Source organism: Rhinopithecus roxellana, chromosome 8, assembly GCF_007565055.1.
Source record: "Rhinopithecus roxellana isolate Shanxi Qingling chromosome 8, ASM756505v1, whole genome shotgun sequence".
NCBI lineage: Eukaryota > Metazoa > Chordata > Mammalia > Primates > Cercopithecidae > Rhinopithecus > Rhinopithecus roxellana.
The window spans coordinates 60908438-60931495 of record NC_044556.1 but is presented as its reverse complement, the minus strand read 5'-3'; the positions used below and the strand labels follow the sequence as shown (position 1 = coordinate 60931495).

The following is a 23058-nucleotide window of genomic DNA, read 5'->3' as shown; positions in this document are numbered from 1 at the left end:
TCATTATTTCAACACTTTTTGAATAATCCTTACAAAATGCCCTTAGCAAATTCCCATGTTGCAAGCATAGCTGTATCTCTCTTTGTTGTCTGAGGATTTTTAGGGCCTTCATGTCAATATTGCAAACACAAATTTTCATTTAAGTGTTAGAGGGCAAGATGGTGCAGGAAATTGGTCTTTGCCTAAATTAACCATTTTATATTCCCTAGACATTGGTTTAGGTGAGTGTTTGATCTCAGGTTGAATTTTTATAATTGTCTCTTCTTTACTAACCCACTCTTAAAATTAAATTTGTAACATTTCATGATTGAAAACTATGCATATAGAAAAATTTGGAAAACTATAGGAAAATATCACCCCAGGTTATTTCCTTCACTCAGACAAAACCACTTTTAACATATTCAGTTTTTTGGGTTTTGTTCCTATGCTTTCAATTTTTTTTCCTTAAATACTAACATTTAAAAATAGTTTGTATAAGTTTAAGCAACAATGTACAGACTAAAGTAATGTCAGTAAGTGACAAGAACACTGAAGCTTCACAGAAGTGTGAAAAATGTATAATTTTAAAAAAGTCTTTCTTTGCATACATCTTCAACTTTCATGGCTTGAGATAAATTTTTAACAGTTTCTATTTCCACTTTTTGTAGTTTAAGATGTAACTTCACAGCATTTATGTAGGACTTCAGTTAATAATGATAGATTGAATATATCTGTTTAGTTCTAATTTCTCTAGAAACCCTCTAAAATGACTGTAAAAGAGATTGAATGTGAATGTCAAGGTTACAATAAATTCTCAAGATCAAACAAAATGATAGCAACCAAAGTTTAGAAGGTGGAATTAGTGGTTTCAACTTGTTTTATACTAAATCTTGGTATCTTTGAGACTAGCCAAGATATGAATGTCCTGTCTATATTCTGTCCTGTATACAATATGTACTTCTTAAATTGTACTCTATTTGCAAAATAGCTAGTTAGCCTAATGTAAATATCATGAATTCTGGTAGAAGACACAAGTTTCTTGGGTCAGAGACAAAGAACTTTATTACACATGACACAGCAGATAGCAGAGCTTCATATTTGTGTGATTCCCCTTGCCCCTGAAGTCCCCCTGAGAGATGCAGAACAGTCCAGGGAGATGCTGTCCACTTGAAGGTTGGTTTGAGGGATTGAGCTTAGAAAATCCCAATCTTTTATAACAGGTGGCTAGTAAATCTTCCTAACTTTTGCCCTGGTGATAAGCATTCTCTTTATTATCTTGGACAGCAAACAAATCTGTCCATTTCTCCAGAAGAAGACTATCTCTATTTTCCAAGGCTCTTCATTAGACAAATATCCTTGTGCATAAACATGAGATCCATGTAGAATTGTCTAATAACAATGATAAACCACAGGATTCCAATGTTAAGAAGATTAAACTTGTAGTTTGACTGTGTACTATGCAAAAAAAAAAAAAATTCAAGACTGCTTCAAGATAGCAGATTTATGTTACACTTGTGTTCTTCTCAAGTAGCCAATAAAAAATGTTACACATATATACATATATATACACACATACATAGACACACATATATAAAATCTGAATATTGTATATATTCCTCATATATACTTTTACACATATAAAATATGCACTATATATGCATATATATACTTGTGTGTGTTCACACTGACACACACACAAACATATGCTAGTATTTATATAAGAATAGACACAAAAAGCAAAGCAAGATAGATAAGGAGGTTAGTGACCACCAGGTAATAAACATACCTATGAAAGCACATTAGGTAGAGCATGTTGAGGGAAGACAGTGCATGAGGGTCACTGCTCAGCATATGCTACAAGGGAGCTTCAGAGAAATGGCAGTACATATGTTTGAGAGATCAAACTGTTAGAAATGAGGAAGACACAAGAGCATTCCCTAAAGGAGTGCTCATAAGGAATAGTTCCTCCCAATCTCCCTTACCTGGCACAGGCAGCGAGGCTGCCATTGCTAAGGAACTTGAATGAAGTATTTGAAATATGCCTAGTGTAGATGTTGGCATCACAGGTTTAAGTCACTCTCATTACATTCTTACAGAAGAAAGGGCAACAGTCTGAGAGCTTTGCCTTCTTCACTGAAGCAGAGGAAAGCTGACCAGCTGACATGTTCTTCTCTGTCTCCAGCTGGCAGCCAGGAATATTCTCATCCGAAAGACAGACTGAAGGGAAAAGAGACATAGCAGCAGAGGAGATCGTTATCAGCCAAGCAGTTATTTCCTAAATATAAATAAACAAGTAAGGATTACTAGGTACATAAAAAAAGTGGCATGAAATAGATTTTTTTCAAAAAACATAAAACTTATCATAGAGGAAAAATCAGAAAACAAAAGCAACATAAAGATAATATAACTTGATTAATTTGAGGTTTCATTGTATTCACAAAGCAAGAGCAAGATATTCTAAAAAAACAAAATTGAAGGATGAGAAAAAACTTTTAAAGAGAAGTGATAGGGTCCCAAAATTAAAAACAAAAGCTAAAAGTTCATGGAAAATAAAGCTAAGGAAATCACTTAGTAAATAAAAAAAAGAGACAGAAAAAGATTCACAGATGAAGTAATTAGAAATGTAGACAATTTTTAAAATGCAAAAAAAGCCACTAGGAATAATGAGTGAAGCTTGCCAGAACACTGACCACTAGGTCAATATAAAAATTCAAGTATTTCTATGCATTAGAGGTAAACAAATGGAAACAAAAAGAAATTTAAATTACCACTTATAAATTACTTATAGCTGTAAAATTAACAAATATCTAGAAAGAAACTTAATACGAATTTTGCAAGACTGAAAAATATACAATATTGCTAAGAGAAAATCAATGTGTCTAAAGTAATTGGAGATTAATAGAAAAATTTGCCATATTTATGGATTAGGAATTCAGTTTTGTTAAAATCTCAAGTCTACCCTAACTGAACTGTAGATTCAATGCAATCCTGATCAAATACCAATAAATTTTTTCTTTCTTTCTTTTTCTTTTTTTTGAATTTAACGTTTTATTTTATTTGGCCGGGCGCAGTGGCTCACGCCTGTAATCCCAGCACTTTGGAAGGCCAAGGCCAGCGGATCACCTGAGGTCAGGAGTTCAAAACCAACCTGGCCAATCAATAAATTTTTTCTTTGTGGAAATTGACAAGCTTTTTCTAAAGTGTATGTGGAAATATAAAACTCATAGAATTGCCAAGACAATTTTGAAAAAAAAAAAAAAGATGAAATTGCAGCACTTAATAAGATTTTAAGATTCATAGTAAAAACAGTAATTAAGGGAGTGTGGTATTGGTGCAAGGCTAGACAAGTAGGTAAATTGAACAGTATAGAGAGTCCAGAAAAAGGCCCACACATATATAGTCAGTTGGTTTTCAGCAACACTGGTACTGCAATTCAGTGGAGAAAGTGGCCTTTTCAATCAAAGAGATGCTAGTGACACCTGTCTCACATCATACACAAAAATTAATGTGCAATGGCTTGTAAATCTAAATATAAAAAATTTTTAAAAATAAAGGTTTTAGATGAAAATAGAGAAGAGTATCTTCGTGAATTTGGGGGTTAGAAAATATTTCTTAAATAGGCACTAATCATAAATGAAAAGATTGGGAACATGGAGATATTTATTTGTTTGTTTATTTATTTATTTTAGATGGAATCTTTCTCTGTCACCTAGGCTGGAGTGCAATGGCGTGATCTTGGTTCACTGAAACCTCTGCCTCCTGGGTTCAAGTGATTTTCCTGCCTCAGCATCCTGAGTAGCTGGGACTTCAGGCATGCCTACCACCATGCCTGGCTAATTTTTGTATTTTTAGTAGAGACAGGGTTTCACCATGTTGGCCACGCTGGTCTTGAATTCCTGACCTCAGGAGATCCACCCACCTCTGCCTCCCAAAGTGCTGGGATAACAGCTGTGAGCCCCCATACCTGACTTCTTTATATTTAAACAATTATATTAATGTAAAAACACCATTAAGAAAAAAGGCAAACCACAGCATGCAAGAAGACAGTTATAATACATACATCTAAAAACTACTTCTGTCCAGAATATATAGAACCTTCTACAAATCAATGGGAAAATGCATATAACTTAATTTTAAAATGCATTAAAAAACACCTGAGCAAAAATTTCATAAAAGAGGATATCCAAAGGGTCATACACATAGAAAAAATGTCAACATCATTACTCATTAGAAAAATACAAAGCAAATCTATAATGAAATACCATTTACACCCACTGGAATGGCTAAAATTAAAAAGACTGAAAGACTGAGAGTAACTCACATTGGTAAGGTGGTTGAACAACTGGAATTCTCATACAGTATCATAGCAGGAGTGTACACTGGTACAGTTTGGAAAAACGTTTGACAGTTTCTTATAAAGTTAAACATGGAACCCCAATAAGTTCATTTTTAGATAGATACCTAAAAGAAATAAGTAATATATTCCTCAAAACTCATATGTAAGAATGATCACATTTGCATTTTTCATAATAACTCCAAACTGGAAACATGTCCACCAACAGGAGGTCTAATAATTGTGGAAGATGGAAAATTATACTGCAATAAAAAAAAAAAACAACTACTGATATTTTAAATCATATAGATGAATCTCACAGACATTATGTTAAGTGAAAGAAGCCAGACAAATAAGAGTGTATACTGTATAATTATAAGAAGTTCAAGAATAGACAAAATCAATTGATGATACCTTGAAATAGGACGTTATTGACTTCTGAGATGCTGGAAGCATTCCCTATCTTTATCTGGAGAGTGGTTATGTGAATGTATAAATGTATATACACTTAAGATTAGCACATTTCATTGTATGTATGGTTAAATAAAATTTAGACAAAACAAGAGACCAATTCAGGTGGTCCTGTCTTAGTCTGCTTTCTGCTGCTATAACAGATTACTACAGACTGGGTAATTTATAAAGAAAATAAATTTATTTTGCTTATGGTTCTGGAGACTGGGATGTCCAAGGGCATGAGACTGGCATCTGCTCAGTCATCTGGTGAGGGCCTTATTACTGTGTCATCCCATGAAGGAAAGTGGAAAGACAAGGGAGCATGGGAGACAGAGAGAAAAAAGGGGTGAACTCCTTAGATAACTAACCTACTACTTCAATAACAGCTTTAATCCACTCTTGTTCTATGACTTAATCACCTCTTAGAGGTCTCATCTATTAATGCCACCACACTGGCAATCAAATTTCAGTATAAATTTTTGAGGGGACATTTTAAACCAAAGCAGGTTCCAAACTCACCTACATATGACACCTAAAACATGAATGGTGAAAACAGGGGAAGGGGATTGGTTTTTAATGTCCCAGGAGACTTCCCAGAATATTCAGATTGAAGGGGTTCACTGACTGTTAAGCAAGATGAATTTAAAATCAGAAATATAAAATATTCTCATTAAATTATAATGCATCTAGGATCAAGGCATGTTCATAAAATCTTCTGGACCGGAAAAACAAGCCATATGTAAAGGAATAAGGATCAGATTAATGTCAGATTTCTTATAAACAATTGGATATTACAGGAAAATGAAGCAATGTTCTCTCAAAGTTCTGAGCCAACATATCAATCAGGTGTGAGAACAAAATAAAAATTTTTTTTCTGACAGTCAAGGGAGGGTAACATTTACCTTTTAATCATGACTTTTAAAGAAGTTAATTGAAGATATAGTGAAGCAACAGGAGGAAAGAAAAAAAAATGGGAGACATGAGGTTCCGAGGATCATGGCTCCAACACAGGACAGCAGAAAAGGGGAGCTGCAAAATGACTGCTACAAAACAGACTCAAAGAGAAAACATGTAGGAGGACGAAAGAAAAAAAAAAAAACGTGAAATAGATGTCCAAAAAATGAAATGTGTTGGAGAAAGTTGTTATGCAAATAACACACAAATTAAAAGCATAATTGGAAAAATACAATCGAACAGATTCTATTTAACCTCGCTGCAAAAGGACATTTTACTTGGAGTAGTGTAGGGGTCTGCTTTGAGTAATGCTGGACCCACAGGAAAGGAAATATTACGTTAGCACAAAACTTGAGCCGATGGTGAACAATTTTTGCAAATTCACCTTGTAATATGTACAGAGCAGGAAAGTATTATTTATTGTTGAGGGACACAATGTGAATGTTCACACTCTTGATAACGCAAAAGACAAAATGCACATGACAGAAAGAGGAAGTGAACGAAGACTGGGTAGAGGAGATGGAAAAGTTAGCTAAAATTCCTCGGAGAAGAAAGTTGAGATACTAATTAAAATAGATGGGAAAAGAAATACAAGTATATTATTTAAAGTCACAAAGGTAAACAATAAAATATTTTAAAATTACTTTGGATGAGTCAGTGGTAAGGATGGAGAAGTAGAAGTGCACTGGCATGTATAAAGCTGAATTCAAAAAGAAATTAGGTCTAAATTGTTAAAGAGTTAGGATAGCAGTCCAGTGGGAGAGTCCAGTGCAGACTGGGTTAAAAATATTTCCCCCCTGGAGTAAGACCAGTGTTGGTGAGAGTGGCTGTTGCTTTTCTCCCTGTAAACTCTTCAGTACTACTTGATTTGACACCATATCCGTGTGTTCTTTTGTTTAAAATTAAAATTAAAATGTAATGTCCATTTGCTATGGGTGCTGCCCCCTATCCCCCAGCATTCATTCTCTGCTTCTTTTCAGTAATAATAACCAATTTTCAATCCTCTGCACACAGTTCCTAAGCTTTGGAAGAAGGAAGTTCAGCCGCAGATCCCAAACTGTCTGCTCAATGCTTCGAGAAGGATGGAGCACATGCCCCAGGTGAAACCTATACGACATGTGTCAGAGAACTGTGGCCGGGATGTCTGGGGAAAAGTTTCCTCTTTCTTCTCTGGGAGCTCTCTGGAGAGGATTGTTTTAAAGCTGGATGTGAACAGCGACTTGTGCAGCCCCAGAAGCCCCTGACAGCTGCGCTGGAATCATAAGGTCTCAAAATGAAGGTGACATTGCAGGAATCAGGGAAGAGAGAAGGCAAAAAAATTTAAAGCCTCTCCTAAGGCGGGCCCTACCACCTGAATATTTAAGTTACTTGGGCCGTTAAATTGTATTTTTAAAGTGCAAGTCAGGTTTTGTTGTTACTAATAACCAAAAGATTTCTGAAAGATGGAAAAAAAAAGAAGAAAAAAGAAACAGAGAATGTTTATGAAACAAATAAGCTAAAATATTTCAAAGAATTTTATAGGTTAGAAAACAGTATCACAGATTTTCCTTTAGTCTTCACAGCATTCTCATGAGAAAGGAAATTGTTATCCAAGTGTTATGAAAGAGAAAACTGAACAGAATGGTCAGGTGACATACTGAAGTCCCTTTGGTTATAAATGACCAGTACTTTTGACTAAGAACCATGCTCTTACCAGAAGACCACACTGCAGGTGTAGACAAATGGACAGTGGAATAGAATAGAGAGCCCAGAAATAAATTCATGCATATGTGGAACTTTAACGAGGGCAGAGGTGGTCTGGCATTTCAGTGGAGAAAAGAGGGATTATTCAATAAAAGGAGCTGGAAAAACTGGTTGTCCATTTGGAAAAAAAATGAATTTGGATCCCACCCTTACACCATACCCATAAATCAACTCCAGATGGATTAGGGACTTAAATGTCAAAAGCAAATTTTAAACACTTAGTAGAAGAATATAGGTGGATATCTTTCCAATCTTGGGGTAGGGAAGGATTTCTTAAACAGGAGCAAAAAGTACAAACCATAAAAGAAAAGATTTATGATTTTTGACTATTAAAATTAAGAAATTCTGTTCATCAGAAGAATTCTTAAAGAAGATGAAAAAGCGGCCGGGCGCGGTGGCTCAAGCCTGTAATCCCAGCACTTTGGGAGGCCGAGACGGGCGGATCACAAGGTCAGGAGATCGAGACCATCCTGGCTAACATGGTGAAACCCCGTCTCTACTAAAAAATACAAAAAAATAGCCAGGCGAGGTGGCGGGCGCTTGTAGTCCCAGCTACTCGGGAGGCTGAGGCAGGAGAATGGCGTGAACCCGGGAGGTGGAGCTTGCAGTGAGCTGAGATCCGGCCACTGTGCTCCAGCCTGGGCGACAGAGCGAGACTCCGTCTCAAAAACAAAAGAAAAAAGAAAAAAAAAAAAAAAAAAAAGAAAGAAAAAGCAAGCTACAATCTGAGAAAAATTCATTTGGAACATATAATTGAGAAAGGTTTAGTATCAAGCATATGTAAAGACTCAAAATAATAAGGAAAGGCCAAACCACTCGACTGACCAAAAAAAAAAAAAAAAAATTAACAATAAACACTTTACAGAGGAGAAACAGAAGGAGAAACATATACAGCTAAAAACATATGGAAGGATCTTGAGTCTTATAGCAACATTGAGCAAATCAATATATAGAATAACAAATCAGTATCATTATCAAAGAGATAATGGATATCTCTTTACACTCAATTTATTGGCAATAATTAAGAATTTAAACTACAGCAAAATTGAAAAGTATATGGAATAACCAGATTCCTTATATAGTGCTGGTATAAATTGGTTAACCACTTAACATTATCTTTTCAAGTTTAATATTCACACACCCTATGACCCAACAATTTTCTACGTGTATATACTAAAGGAAATTATTACATTTGTGCACCCGGATAAACACATAAAAGTGTTCATAAAAGTAGTGTTTACTATAACAAGAGCAGATAGCAAATGACTATCCAGAGGGAAACAAATTGTAATATATCTGGAATAACTTATTGCAATGAAAATAAATGAACTACAGGTATATGTGATAATATGATGCTTAGTGATAGCAGGTTCTCAGATGATCACAGCATGATAGTCTTTATAAGCAATAACATTTTTGAGCAAATATGTATTTGCTAAAATTATCATTTTAAAAATGCAAGAAAATAATATAAACATAAAATTCCGGATGTCAGGGTTATGCAGAGGGGTAATGGGATGGGGAGGATTGTACAGATAGGTGCAAACATTGCTCATGTTCAAATTCTTGGGTTGGGTAGTTGACTTTTATCACTAACAAAGTAATAAACCAGGGAATACAATGGGTAAATGAAAAAATAAAATAGAGTCATGATTAGACCAGTGATGATAGTATATCATAAATCAAGTCTTCTCATCTTTAAGACGGAATTAGTAAGAATACTTAGCCCCCTAGCGTTGTTATGAAGGTTGAAAATCTTAGAATAATGCCTGGTACATAGTTTTATATTAGTATTTGTGAAAGATGAAAGAGAGAGAGAGAGAGACGGGGGCGGGGGAAAGAAGTAAAAGAAGGAAGAAATCAAGGAAGGAAATAAATAAATAATTATGAATAATCAAATTCCGTGCACTTGAAGTCCATTATTAAAGCATTAGCCCAATGCAAATAGGTGTCAAAGAGTGCATATTGGAGTGGGCTTAATCAAGGAAAATTCCTGAGAGTGGTAAAGGTTTGAAATAATTTTTTTTAATGTAAAAAGTATTGCTAAAACGTAAACACACCACTGGATTAGTTTACTAGTTAACAGGTTAAAGCTCCAGCTTCTATTTTCAGAGTGGAACTTAGTTGCCACGATAATAGGAGGTGACATTTGTTTGATTTTCCTCCCTCGAGTTGTGGAAGAATCCTATAAACTCCTCTATAAATAACCAAGTAGAGGCCGAAAGGTTTCCTGTAACTTACAGTCTAGAGCCAGTAACCTCTGATGGCAGTATGAGTGGCGGTTGAATCAGCAGGGTGGCAGCAATCACGGGGGAATTCCGCCTCCTCCAAGGAGGCTTGACTGAGCATGAATGGCTTATAGTTTGTTTCCCTCAGTCCTCAGTAGTAGTCCATTAGCCAACAAACATGAAACATTCCACTGGGTACCTTATAGTCCTTGAACCAGTGAATACAGCTCAGCCCCTCTGGCCAAGGAAAACACTGTCCAGTTGTTACAGGAGAACATACAGAGGACATATTATTTTAACTGAGCAACACATTCCAACTCCCAGCTAGGACCAGTGGGCAAGACCACAAACCCTTCGTCTGAGCAAAGTGCAGACTTTAATAAATTTGAATGCTTAGTGAAATATATAGTAACTTATCTGTCTTATTCTGTTTAAGGTGGAATGGCGAGGGAAATATGTGTGTTGGGGACATGAATTAAATTGGTAATAGAGTTTAGGCCACTTACAGAAATGAGTCATTTCTGTAAATAGGTAGGCACTTTGAACGTCTTTGCTATATCGGCCCCAAAGCTACCAATTACCTTTCATTTATCTTCCAGCTTCAGTTCCTTTCTCCCCATTGTCAAAGTGCTTCTTGGCTGCCTGTGGGGTTGGCACCAAAAGGATTGAGCATCAGTGTGGATGTTTCTTTGCCCACCTCTTGGGTATGTTATTATTTATATTATACCCCACTTCCACAGATTATAAAGACTGTCCATTGCTTATAAAAACAAAACAAGGCCGGGCATGGTGGCTCACGCCTGTAGTCACAACACTTTGGGAGGCCTAGGCAGGCAGATCACCTGAGGTTGGGAGTTTGAGAACAGCCTGACCAACATGGAGAAACCCCATCTCTACTAAAAATACAAAATTAGCTGGGCGTGGTGGCACATGCCTGTAATCCCAGCTACTCGGTAGGCTGAGGCAGGAGAATTGCTTGAACCAGGGAGGCGGAGGTTGTGGTGAGCTGAGATCATGCCATTGCACTCCAGCCTGGGCAACAAGAGTGAAACTCCATCTCAACAAATAAATAAAAATAAAATAAAACGAACAAACAAACAAAAAAACAAAAAACTATCTTAAATCTATATCCTACCATAAATAAGGTTCCAAGTAATAAAAAACACCAAAATAATTTATTTTCACCTTTTTTCTCTTGTAACTGCAGTCTACTTGTTTATTTTTTTCCCCCCATTTGAATAAACTTACATTAGGAGCACCAAGAAAAACACAAAGAATAATCTAGTTTCTTTTTGGTCAGACTATGAGAACTGACAATGCTTGGTCAAGTTCAAGGACTTCCACACTCACCAGTTCCATTTGATACAGGAATACTCTTTCTTTTCTCTGTCCTTTCCAGCAAACCAATTTTGTGGAAAGATCAGCTAATAGTTACAAATGGAAACTTGTTATTAAAAAAAACAAATTACAGTATAGGAATAGGTCTTCCCAAGAATCAAAAATAAAGTAGAACATGAGTCAGAGATAAAGTCTTTTCAAATGCATGTACAAAACTGAAAATCCTTGCTTTATTTTTTATTCACAGGATTTTTTCCTTCCTTTTTAGGTTGTGGCCTAGAAAGCATATTGTGATTTGTACAAGAAACACATTCCCATTTGGACCTTTAACAAATTCAACTGTTTTGTGTTCCGTATGAGTAAATTTTAGGTTGTCCATCATTGAAATCCAGTTTAAAAAAAAATAATGGGAGTCGATAATCCAGACAACATTTTCTACCGTATTTGTTGACTTCAGTTGTTGGAAAGTAAAATTCTGGAAAGAGGGCTGGGATATCTCCAGGGGCTTAGTTTAGCATCATCAAAGCCTCTCCCGCTCCCCTTTGCACGTTACAGTATCTGCTTTACCAATCAGTGGGAAATTTATCATGTAGGATTTAAAGGAGATATTTATGGCGTCCGTAAGCACAATGACTTTGACTGGTAAGATGTCAGCTATTCCCTTTAGGAGATAAAAGGCCACAGCTGGTGAGATAATAGAACAGGAACTGTTTCAGTATTTCAAAACAGAAGACCTTGGTGAAGAAGAGAGATTTTATATGGTATTTGCTTTAATTTTTTTCGTTCTGTGATGAACAGGTGTGGGAGTCAAGTCACGAAAGCAGCTTAGTTGATTGTGGGACAAGGGAGGGAGGTAAATATTTTTGATGGTTGGGGAAAAACTGAGATTTTCAAACTTCAGACCCAACATGTAGTCTAAGCCTTTTCTACCTGTGTACACAAAGGAAAGAGGAAACTAAGTCAAGGTAAAACAGGCGGTTGTTGTTTGGATTATTCATTAAGTTATGAAATCCTCCTGGCTATACAAAATAGAAAGCCACAGCTATGTGACAAGTGTTTGATGTGAACATGCAAATGTACTTTTAAATTCATTATACCTAAGGGAACAAGGTATGTGGGTAAGGGGTTTCTACTATTTCTTGGGCTTACACAGCAGGTCCTTGAATAATGCCATTTAAGTTCAATGTCATTTCCTTATAATGTCAATGAGAAAAAAAAAAAAAAAAAAAAGGATTCCTAGCTGAAGTCATTGTGTGTGTGGACTTTGCATGTCCTCCCCATGTCTGGTTGCCTCCCAAAACCCACAGCTGTGTCTGTCAGATGAATCAGTGTGTCTCACTGGTCCCAGTGTGAGTGAGTGTTGCTGAGTGTGCCCTGCAATGAGAATGGTGGCCTGTCTGGGGCTGGTTCCAGCCTGGTACCCCTGAACTACCAGAATTGGCTCTGGCCACTTGAGCTCCTGAACTTGAATAAGTGGGTACATTATTATCTTACTTGTTTTTGTTAACCTTTCTTAAATGTGTGTGCAGCCCACATTCCTTTCAAAGTTATTTTGATGTTTATTTCAATATTAGAAGTATTTGGGTCTTCTTTAGAAGTTTGGTTATTTTGTGTGTGTGTGTGACCAGAAATATGCCGTAGCAACTTAACTCTTCTTTAGATCGGTTAGCCTATGGTAAAGCTATTTTTGTTATGTGTGCTTTCACTTAAAGTCCCAGTTTCCAAGAACTTATTGTCAAAGATAAGTAAGGACTTACTGTACTTCTGGGCACACAGTGGGCTAAGCATCTTATATTATCAACTAGAAGATGAAATGAAATACAATATATTGCTAAAATGATCTTGAAAAAGTTATCACATTATAATAAGTTACAAGAATTATTAAAATGACTTAGGACATATTAAAACACTGTAAAAAGTAAAGCTTAGTAGATGCATTAGAGGTTATAATTGGCATTGCTAACATTATTATTATTAAAATCCTTCAGTGCTGGGCACCATTTATTTCTACCCTTATAACCCCATGGACCTGTACTGTATCTTATAAGAAAAGCCACAATAAATATTTGATAAATTGCTGAATAAAAGGTAGGTTGACTTCTTAAAGTAACTGCGAAATACCTCATCCACAAGAGAAAAAGGCAAGATAATAACCTTGCTTCATGAATAAAGTATCAATCATTTAGGTGTTAAATTTTCCATTTGTTCATTTTTTTTTTTTTCCAGCAGAAACTCTTGGAGAAATTGCATAGCATTATTTTAAACAATTCTCCTCAGGGGCCTATTAAGTAGGCTTTTCTGCAGACTGGATAGATGTCTTTTACAGCTGGTCGGTGTTTAGTTCTCAATTCTTGACCAGCGAAAGAAAATGACTGGGATGTAGGATATCTGACCTATAGATTGCTCATTCTCTGCATGAGTCAATCTTTGAAGTCTGAAGATAAAAATCACCATTAATCGCAAAACTTTCTTATAGTCATAAGGTCAGATATCCCAGGGCCCCTCCAAAATTACCACGTGGACTGGCATAGGGAGAGATCGGCTCAGCTGTGGTCGCTTTTATGACACAGAGCTCCTTCTCTCTGGTTGATGATATTGAATGAGCAGGAAGGAAGAAAATAAATAAAAGTCAGCTAACCATGGTTGAGTCAATCCAGCCCACGGTATTCAAAGGCTGGAGGGCCACCTGACACTCCAGAGGCTGCTGGAAATGCAGGGCTGTTTCATCCTGGGGTGTGTTTCCATTAGAAGAAATACTGACTTGAATGAAACCAAGAGTCTGTCCCTTGCTTTATTGGACAATGAAAGTTCCCATCATACTGATCAAAGATTGAGGATTTGGGACATGTGGGAATGCATTAATATCTCACCTGTGGCTGAGGCAGATGTGTGTTTCCAAATGCTAATTTCTTTTCCTGCAAAGCCAGGTGTGTAAGGAGAACTAAGGGAAAAGGAAACTGTTTTTTCCTGTGAAAATCTGGATCCAATTCGATCCAATTCAGTTTCAAAAACATTTATTTACTTTGTGTCCCTTAAGTAAATAGAATATTATCCTGAAAACACAAAGGACATAGAAACTGAAGCGAGATAGGCAGTTAAACGGAAAGGAAGGAAGGGAAGAGGGAGAAAAAAACAGAGAGACAGGGAGGAAGGAAAGATTGCTGAGTGACCTTTTGTGTTGTGCTGTTTAATAGACACGTTATTGCTTTCAGTCCTCAAAGTAGTCTTGGGAGAATGGTGTTGTTTAATCATTTGCCAGATGAGGAAACTTAAACTCAGGGAAGTTGCTACTTGCCCAAGGAGGTAAATATTGTTCATTCAATTTTGCGTTTTGATGTCTGAATTATTTTCTGTATTTTTGGAATTGCTCTCATTTTGATTCTTTGCAGTGGGGATGGGACAGGAAACCTCTTGTAATTCGAACAGAAAATACTAGATGATCATTTTCCCCTCTTTCCAGACTCCCTTGAAGCTATGGAAAGGCTCTGATAACCATAGGCATCTTCCCCAGATTTTTCCTCAAAAGTTCCTGAGATGGAATGAGTGGAGAGCATGCTTGTGCTCTCTGGCAGTCTCTCTCTCTCTCTCTCTCTCTTCTCTCTCTCTCTCTCTCTCTCTCTCTCTCTCTCTCTCTCTCTCTCTCTCTCTCCCCCTCCCTCCCTCCCTCCCTCCCCCTCCCTCCCTCCCTCCCTCCCTCCCTCTCTCTCTCTCTCTCTCTCTCTCTCTCTGTCTCTCTCCTGTAAGAACAGATGACTCCAATGATACTTAGTGGTGCAGTTTTCCTTACGAAAGTGTTTCTGAGTCTTATTTCTAGAAGCTGGGTCTTATGCTTTTGCTTTCTCACCCTTCTAATACTCTATTAGCTATTCAATATCTTTTTCAAAAACACTTCGTTGTAGACTATTTAGCACATGCAAAAATATAGAAAATAGCATAATAAGCCTCCATATACCAATTTCCTTCTTAAACAATTATCAATGCACGGACAACCCTTACCTGGATTATTTCAAACAAATCTCAGGCCTCATATTATTTCATCTGTAAAATGTTAATTCTTTATCTCTAAAATGGAAATATTCTTTTACAAATGAGCACAGTATCATTATCTTACCTAATGATAGTTCCTTAATGGTACATCTCTGTATTCAGATGTCTCTGATTATCTTATAAGTTTGATACGTTTATATAATATCTTCAAATTAGCATCAAAATAAGTTCCATACACTAAAATTGGTTGATATGTCATTTAAATTTCTTTTAATGTATAGATTCAATTTTCCTCTTACTCTTTTGTTTTTTAACCATATTGTTTTCCTGTAGAATTTCCCACTGTCAGGATTTGCTAATTGGATCCTTGTGGTTTCATGTATCATGCTTTCCTGTCCCATGTGTTTTCTGCAAATTATTAGTTGGATTTAGAGGCTCCATCACGTTCACCTTGGATTCATTTGGCAAGCCAGCTTCATAAATGGTGCTGTGAGCCTCTATTAGGGCATATAAAATGTCTAATTGTCTCCCTTTTTGTGAAGTCAGCAGTGATTGATGATCATTATTTAGATACACTATATAATTAGGAGTAGCAAAAAGGTGATATTGTATTCTATCATACTCTTTAAATTTGTTACCTGGAATCTTTCCATAAAGAGAAAATTCTCATACATTATTTGGTTGACTTGAAGTATTGGTCACATAGAAAAGTCTGAATAAATGCTTAATCTTTTTTCTTTATTTACCAGTTTTCAAAATAGTTAAATAATTCACTGGTCAAAAGTAGCCACTTTTTTTTTTTCTATAGCCATTATTAACTAACAAATTTAAATATATTTCATGTCTTTCAATCTATTGCCATTATCTTTACTGATATTTAAATTGACCCATCTCTGGCCAGTAAGAGCCTCCTCAGGATGGCTCCTGAGTCCTTTCTACACACTTTCAACGGTCTTTGATGTTATCTTTTCTCTGTGGTACATGAAGATCCAGGCTCATTTTGTACATTTCCTTCCCAGACCTGAGGCCAGTCATTTCTTAGTGGTATTTAGGGAATACACATTGATCCTGGGTTGACCTTTGCTTTTAGACACTTTTCAGTGGGCAGAGGTAGTAAATATGTGTTTCTTAAAAAGATGAAATTATGAAGTCATACTAATACTTCAAAATCAAATTTAAGACTATAGAATTTTTGCTTAATCTAATCTATGTTACAATGTTTTTTTCTTTTTGTAGGCTGAAAATAAGGAATTCCCAATGGATGAATCTTAGAATAACACTTCCAATAGCACTCCCAATAATATGATTACTGAAAAGAGAGAGAGAGAGGGAGAGAGAGAGAGAGTGCGTGTGTGTGTGTGTTTGAATTTCTTAGTATCATTAGGGAAAAACCTACTGAGTATATATATGTGTATATATATGTGTGTATATGTATATGTGTGTGTGTATGTATATGTGTGTGTGTGTGTGTATATATATATATATATATATATAGAGAGAGAGAGAGAGAGAGAGAGAGAGAATCAGTTTTGTCTTCTTAAGACAATTAAAACAGTTTCTCTGTATATGGTTATGCCATAAAGCAATGTCTAGTTGGGTTTACTTCTTTTAGTTTGCTTTTGTCCTTTAGGGATTCCTTTTTTCAAACTTAATTTTGTTATATAATCATGAAAAATATTTGATGATTCCACAAAAGCCACAAGGCCATAAGTTATAATATATATGCTTTCTCAACAGCAAGGTTGCTGTGCCAACAGTATATATCCACAATGCCAGACCCTGCTAGTTCTTCTTTCACACTAATTCCATTAGGCTGAACAAGCCCTCATGAAATAGCTACTGTTTAGTGTGGCCCAATCCTAGGAGTGTCCATAGTATTCTAACTATTTTGATATACCTAATATTGTGGTTAAAAGATAAGGACTGTGTGTTGCACATTTCCTTGAAAAGAGCTGTTCACAAAGCAAAATATAAACAAGTGCTATGGAAGTTTCATTTGTTTTGGAGAGTAGGAATATAAGGGAGTATTCTAGGCTGCTGAGATTGGATAACATATGGAAGAGGCAGGATTTGAACTGGAGTGATTCATGAGGAGGTGTTGAACACGGACACACTGGTTATGAAAACAGGAGAGCAACTCTGGTCCTCAAAAAACTTGTAATCTAGTGGGGAGGTTACCAAGAGTTCCATGTTATCTGTGCTCTAATAGAGGTATATGGAAGGGATAAAGGAGGTGTGCAAGAAGGGGACTTCAGTAAACCCAAGGGAAGTCAGAAAAGTACCTATGGAGCAGCGAGGCCCAATCTGAGTCTTGCAGGAGTATGAGTTTGTTGGGTGGGTGTGCCGGGTGAACTGGGGATAGGTGGAATGGAGTGTAGAGCAAGGCAAGCATAGGAAATAGTTCAGAAATGAGTTTGAAGGTAAAATAGAGTTTGAGTCTGAGAGCAAAGGGATATAAAGTTGAAGGAACACGCAGGATGAAAGGTCTTATATATCGGGTAGGCAAGAAAGAGCATGAAAAAGATTTAATAAGGTTATCAAGTGCTTAGCTTTCTGTCTAAAGAAATAAAAATTGTAAAATATAAACGAACCATTGACATATTAATGTCCTTTGTCATTATAATTTCATTTTTGATGGATGGATATGTTATCAACAGTGGCCTAGAACACTCCCCAGTTTAGTTTTTTCTCCTCTGAACTATTTAGTGATCTGGAAACAAAACTTGAGCAAATGCCATAGAAAGTATCCTTGTGATCGTTTGCTGTTGTGAAGCATCTTTCTGTAATATGAATAATTTCACCCTCTATCTGTTTGAAGATAAAACATTTAAATGTAAAGTCAGAAATGTGTTTATAATTGTTGTGTGGGAATCCCCAAGAAACTTTCCAGATAGGTGCTGATAATCACCTGGCAACACTATGTGGCTAGTTTTCCTATTTACTACAGAACAATGGAGAGTCACAGGCTTCTCTTAGTCCTTCTTGTTATTTGCATGTTCAGTAAGAGGAATAAAACATGTGCAAGTACTTTGCGCGAGGAACTAATGCAAAGTATTTTATAGACCTTTTAAATGGACAAAGGTCGTGGATTCCATCCCTTCCCCAAAACCCTACCTTAAGAAATACAATGAAAAGAGTTCCCTCTGTTAGCTTGAATGACAGCCTGGGAATTCTCAACAGATACCTAACCCTAGGCATGGGCTCCCTCTGGGTGTCTACTATAGACGTAATACCACCAAAGTCTCAAATCTCCAGATGAGGACTGGACATAGTGCTAATGATATCTGAATAGTTTTCGTCATTGTATTTGATAGGAAGTAAGGGGTAATTAAATTCTTTGATGGGTCTGTGCCTCTTGCTATAAGAGGGGTCTTTTTTCCTCACTAAAATTAAAAGAGACAGAGAGGGCCAGGCATGGTGGCTCACGCCTGTAATCCCAGCACTTTGGGAGGCCAAGGCGGTTGGATTGCTTGAGGTCAGGAGTTCGAGACCAGCATGGCCAACATGGTGAAACTCCATCTCTACGAAAAATACAAAAATTAGCCAGGCATGGTGGTGGGCACCTATAATCCCAGCTACTCGGGAGACTGAGGCAGCATAATCACTTGAACCCGGGAGGTGGAGGTTGCAGTGAGCTGAGATTGCACCACTGCACTCCAGCCTGGATGACAGACTAAGACTCCTTCTCAAAAAAATAAGATAAGATAAGATAAGATAAGATAAAATAAAATAAAATAAAATAAAATAAAATAAAATAAAATAAAATAAAATAAAACAAAACAAAACAGAGTGTCTTTGGGACCAGGGAGAGAAGGGACTTAATTGTTGCACAGCCTAAAAATAATAGAATAAAAGATTGTACCAATGAGGGCAAGATAAAATATATATTTAATATCTGCTGAAACATTTCCCCAAACTCCAGTTTGGGAGAGGTACCTGGTGGCACAGATCTATGTAAGATCCCTTCTATTGCAATTTAATATGGAAATATAGGGAGGGAGAGGAAGGATCAGAGTCAGGAAAACCAGGAATGGGTCTATGGCAAGAGTTCAGGTAAGAGACAGAGGAGGTCTTTAGCTGGGATACTGGCTTTGAGATGAAGAAGACGTGGAAGATTTGAGAGCCATTTAGGAGGGATGGAGTGGGGTAGGAGCAGAGAAGGAAAACAAGAGTTTCTAGTTATTAATGCTTTACAGGTGGGATGATGGGCAGAACATGGAAAGACGGTGTGAGAATGGGAGAGCCCCACAGGCTGATGGTGGCATTCCTGCTCCTGCTCTGAGCTCACCCAGCCCTGTGGCACTCCGACTTCTACTAACTGGTGGGGTCAGACTTCCAGTCTTTTCCAGAGAGAAGTACTGAGCAGCTTAAAGTATTTGAACGGGAGGAGGAGAAGCAAACTACAGCTACTTCAGAGAATGACACTAAACACCTAGTCCACTCTGTATACACTAGAGGTAAGAGAGGTGGTTCATAGAACTTCACATGTGCCCCAAGTTTTCTCCTGGTCTTCTTGGTTAATTCTGTGTTGTCTAATATATCAAGAAAAAATAGTGTAACAGAGTTCCCAATCTCAAACTAAACCCTTCGATTTATTTTTTTGAAACACTGAAGCAAAGAACCTGGAAAAATTGTTATTTAGAAGTTGCAAGCTGTTGTTTTGACTCCCTAGAAGTTCTTTCATTTTTCAGGGCCAACTGTTGTCTTATGGAGGAGAGCCACCAGAATGGGATCTTTAGTAACACAAATGCAGAACAAGTATTAATTCAATGCTCTTCATAATAATAAAATTCACTGCCCACGTGAGTGCACATGTTTATTATGAAATGGTAATACCTTTAGCCTTGTGGTGGATGAGGAACCCCAAATCTGAGCCCTGTGACTTAAGGGTCCAGAATTCTAGCTCTGCTCTGGCTACGCGTCTTCCCATGGGGCAGTGACTCTCTAGGCCAAGTTAGAGCACACACTCCTTCCCCCTTCAAGACTAAGCTCCAGGCAGGCAGATTTATCTTTTAGGTACAATAGGTGGAGTGCCAAGGGTCCTTATTACTGTTAGGGGCCACAAAGATGTTAAAATTTCTTTTAAAATAAAAAAAAAAATGAACTTTTAGGTTGAAAACATATCTGACATCATATTAATATATTTATTTCTATACCAGCACAGTTGTAAGACATAACTTGTGATTTATTTTATGGAAAAGGGAGCCCACAAATACAAAGGCACCTAGAGTTCATTAAAGACACAAAGTGGCTATCCCTGTAGGGAGCTATGTCCAAGTGACCAAAGCCTACTTCTGGGCCTGCGAGGGCCTTTTCCCCAGATGTCTTCTTTTAAGAGCAGACAGCACACAGGTATGAGTACCCCCAAGCACACCAGTGGCTATGGCTGATCTTGTACAGTCTGTGACTGGAGTGTGGGTGTATGGGCTAGTGTGTTCCTGTGTCTATGTGTGAGGCTTCTTGTAATAGGAGATGGCATTAGGGGCGGAATGAAAAGGAGTGTAGACAAGGATTGGGGCTAGTTCTCTTCACAATATTGCATTCTGGTACAGACTATATAGACAGCATTACTTGAACAAACTGTGAGAACAGACATTGCAAATGCTTTAAATGAATGTGGGATGTGTCACTGATCTTTCACTATTATTATTGTTATTATTATTATTATTGAGACGGAATCTCACTCTGTCACCCAGGCTGGAGTGCAATGGTGTGGTCTCGGCTCACTGCAACCTCCACCTCCCGGGTTCAAGCGATTCTCCTGCCTCAGTCTCCCGAGTAGCTGGGACTACAGGCATGCTCCACCACACCCAGCTATGTTTTTTTTGTATTTTTAGTAGAGACGGGGTTTCACTATGTTGGCCAGGCTGGTCTCAAACTCCTCACCTCGTGATCCACCCCCCTCAGCCTCCCAAAGTGCTGGTATTACAGGTGTGAGCATCCAGCCTGATCTTTTGCACCCAGTGATCAGAAGCACCCAGCCTGATCTTTCACTATTATTAACATTAAGAAGATAACTGTACACTAAGCCCATCAAAGAGACACAAGTGCAGGCTAATAACAATTTTCTATAAATAATTTAATGTTGATTTTTATCTAACAGCTGTTGTTAATTTTCTTGTGGAGAAGGAACTGTCTTTAGAAAAATATCTCAAAAAGCCACTGAAGTAGAAAGTTCATCATGCTGAAGATGGAACGTGAGAATACAGAAAGTTCTGGGTCCTTAGTGGCATCACTGAGTCACTGGACCACTCTTGGAACCACCCTATGTCTTAGTTTTTAAATCTCTTTACTGTCTAAGACGTTTTTAGTGGAACTATTTATCTCTGGCATCCAATAAGACCTTGCAGGATTTGCGGTTTTATCTATGTGTTTATTTTGTTTATTGTCTGCTCCACCCTACTTGATTGTGATCACCATGACATCAATGACTATGCATCTTTTGTTCACCTAGGAATATCCAGTGCCTACCACGCAGAGTGTCCTGCATTTACATGCTCACTTGATATCTGTTGTAGCAAAGAGTGAAAGAGAGAAGGAATAAATGCTTTCTCCCATGATGAGGAGACATGGGGTCTAGACAAGCTGGACCATTATCCCAGGCCTAGCACTCTGCTTTGTTATTTTTTCCAGTACAGCATCACATTCGGTTACAACAGAGTGAAATCTCCTAAGAACATGGCTGATTGTTTCATGATTGCAAAAAGGGCTCACTAATCCTCCCCTCTCCTGTAAGACTCTTTCAATCTCCTTTTAGATGTCACCTCTTCTTGTCAGTCAACACATGGATCTATTATAGAAATGTCTGGGCTAGCCAAGTTAATCCTTAACTAAACTGGAGTGGTGCTGATCATTCAGCCTTAAAAATTGAAAAATCACAGCACTGCTGAAGGAAAAGGCATTTTTCAGGTAGAGAGGCATAGGTCTTGGGCCAGGAAGCTTCAGTAAGAAGGCAATAATTCCACAGAAATGCATTAGCTTGGGGAGTCCAACAGCTGTTCTTGCACCGAAGAAATTCAGAGGAGAGCTCTTTGCTTCCTTGCTCATTACAATGGTTCGGAATCAGGCCTTGCCCCAGAATGTTCAGCTTGATGCTTACTGTTTAAGCCTTAAGTTAATCCAGTGAAGCTCCAGGCCTTTTACGGGATTCACAAGAATAAATAGCATTTAAATAAACATTCTCAAAGGTCAAGTCTTCGACTCAAATCTGAGGATTAAAAAGAATTGTTCACTCTAATAATTCTGCTAGTTCCCCAACTTCACACAAACCATTAATTTCAGAATGTAAACCTTGAATAATCTTTTCTTACCTGTAGTTTTGTGGTCATTTAGAAAACACAGCAGTACTCTATTTTAATTGGAATTAAGTGACAAAAATAAGCCACTTCATGAGTTTTCTGGATAATGGTAAAATGTAAGAATGAAAAGCCACTTCTTTCTCCAAATGGTATTTTACAGTGACTTTTTTTTTTCCTTTTTACTGCATTTTAGAATTCTACTGGAGGCATTTCTCGGAAACTTTCTCTTACTTGTTAATGAATCATCCCCTTTGAGAATCAGCAGGTGCTTGCAGGAGCCCAGGTGTGAGTAACTGATTTAAGGTGGACCTTGTTCCCCTTTGAGAATCAGCAGATGATTTCAGGAGTCCAGGTGCGAGTAACTGATTTAAGGTAAACCTTGTGGGTAAACCAATGTTTACCCAGTGCATTCATTCGACAAACATTTGATGAGCACCAAATTAGAGTTCAATTGCAGATAACAAAATCCAGTTGAACTAATTTCATCAGAAAGCTACTTAATCGAGGTAATTAGGTGCTTACAAAACAGAAGGGCTGGAAGCCCAGGATCCAGGCTGACACCCATGTAGTTAGACCCTGGAAACTGCAGAACAGCTAAGTGTGTTCATGACTGTGCTTGTTTGTCAGCAGGAGCATGGCCCTGCCTTGCGATACTGTGTTTTCAGCTCTCACGTGGGTGAATCTGCTTGGAGAAGTTGGTTCAAGATGTGGCTTGACTCTCAGGGAGTCTGTGTAACTATGCTTA

The 23058-nt window shown here is 37.4% G+C and overlaps 1 protein-coding gene across 1 annotated transcript in view; it reads left to right on the top strand.

Annotated features, from left to right (window-relative positions):
- LOC115899278 overlaps positions 1-21372 on the top strand; it is a 32822-nt gene extending 11450 nt beyond the window's left edge. Inside the window, exons 2-4 of the mRNA XM_030937171.1 lie at positions 19064-19068; positions 19355-19472; positions 21119-21372. Coding sequence (XP_030793031.1) covers positions 19064-19068; positions 19355-19472; positions 21119-21186 — 191 coding nt within the window. The 3' untranslated portion in view covers positions 21187-21372. The remainder of the gene's footprint in view (positions 1-19063; positions 19069-19354; positions 19473-21118) is intronic.
- Positions 21373-23058: the final 1686 nt, after the last annotated feature.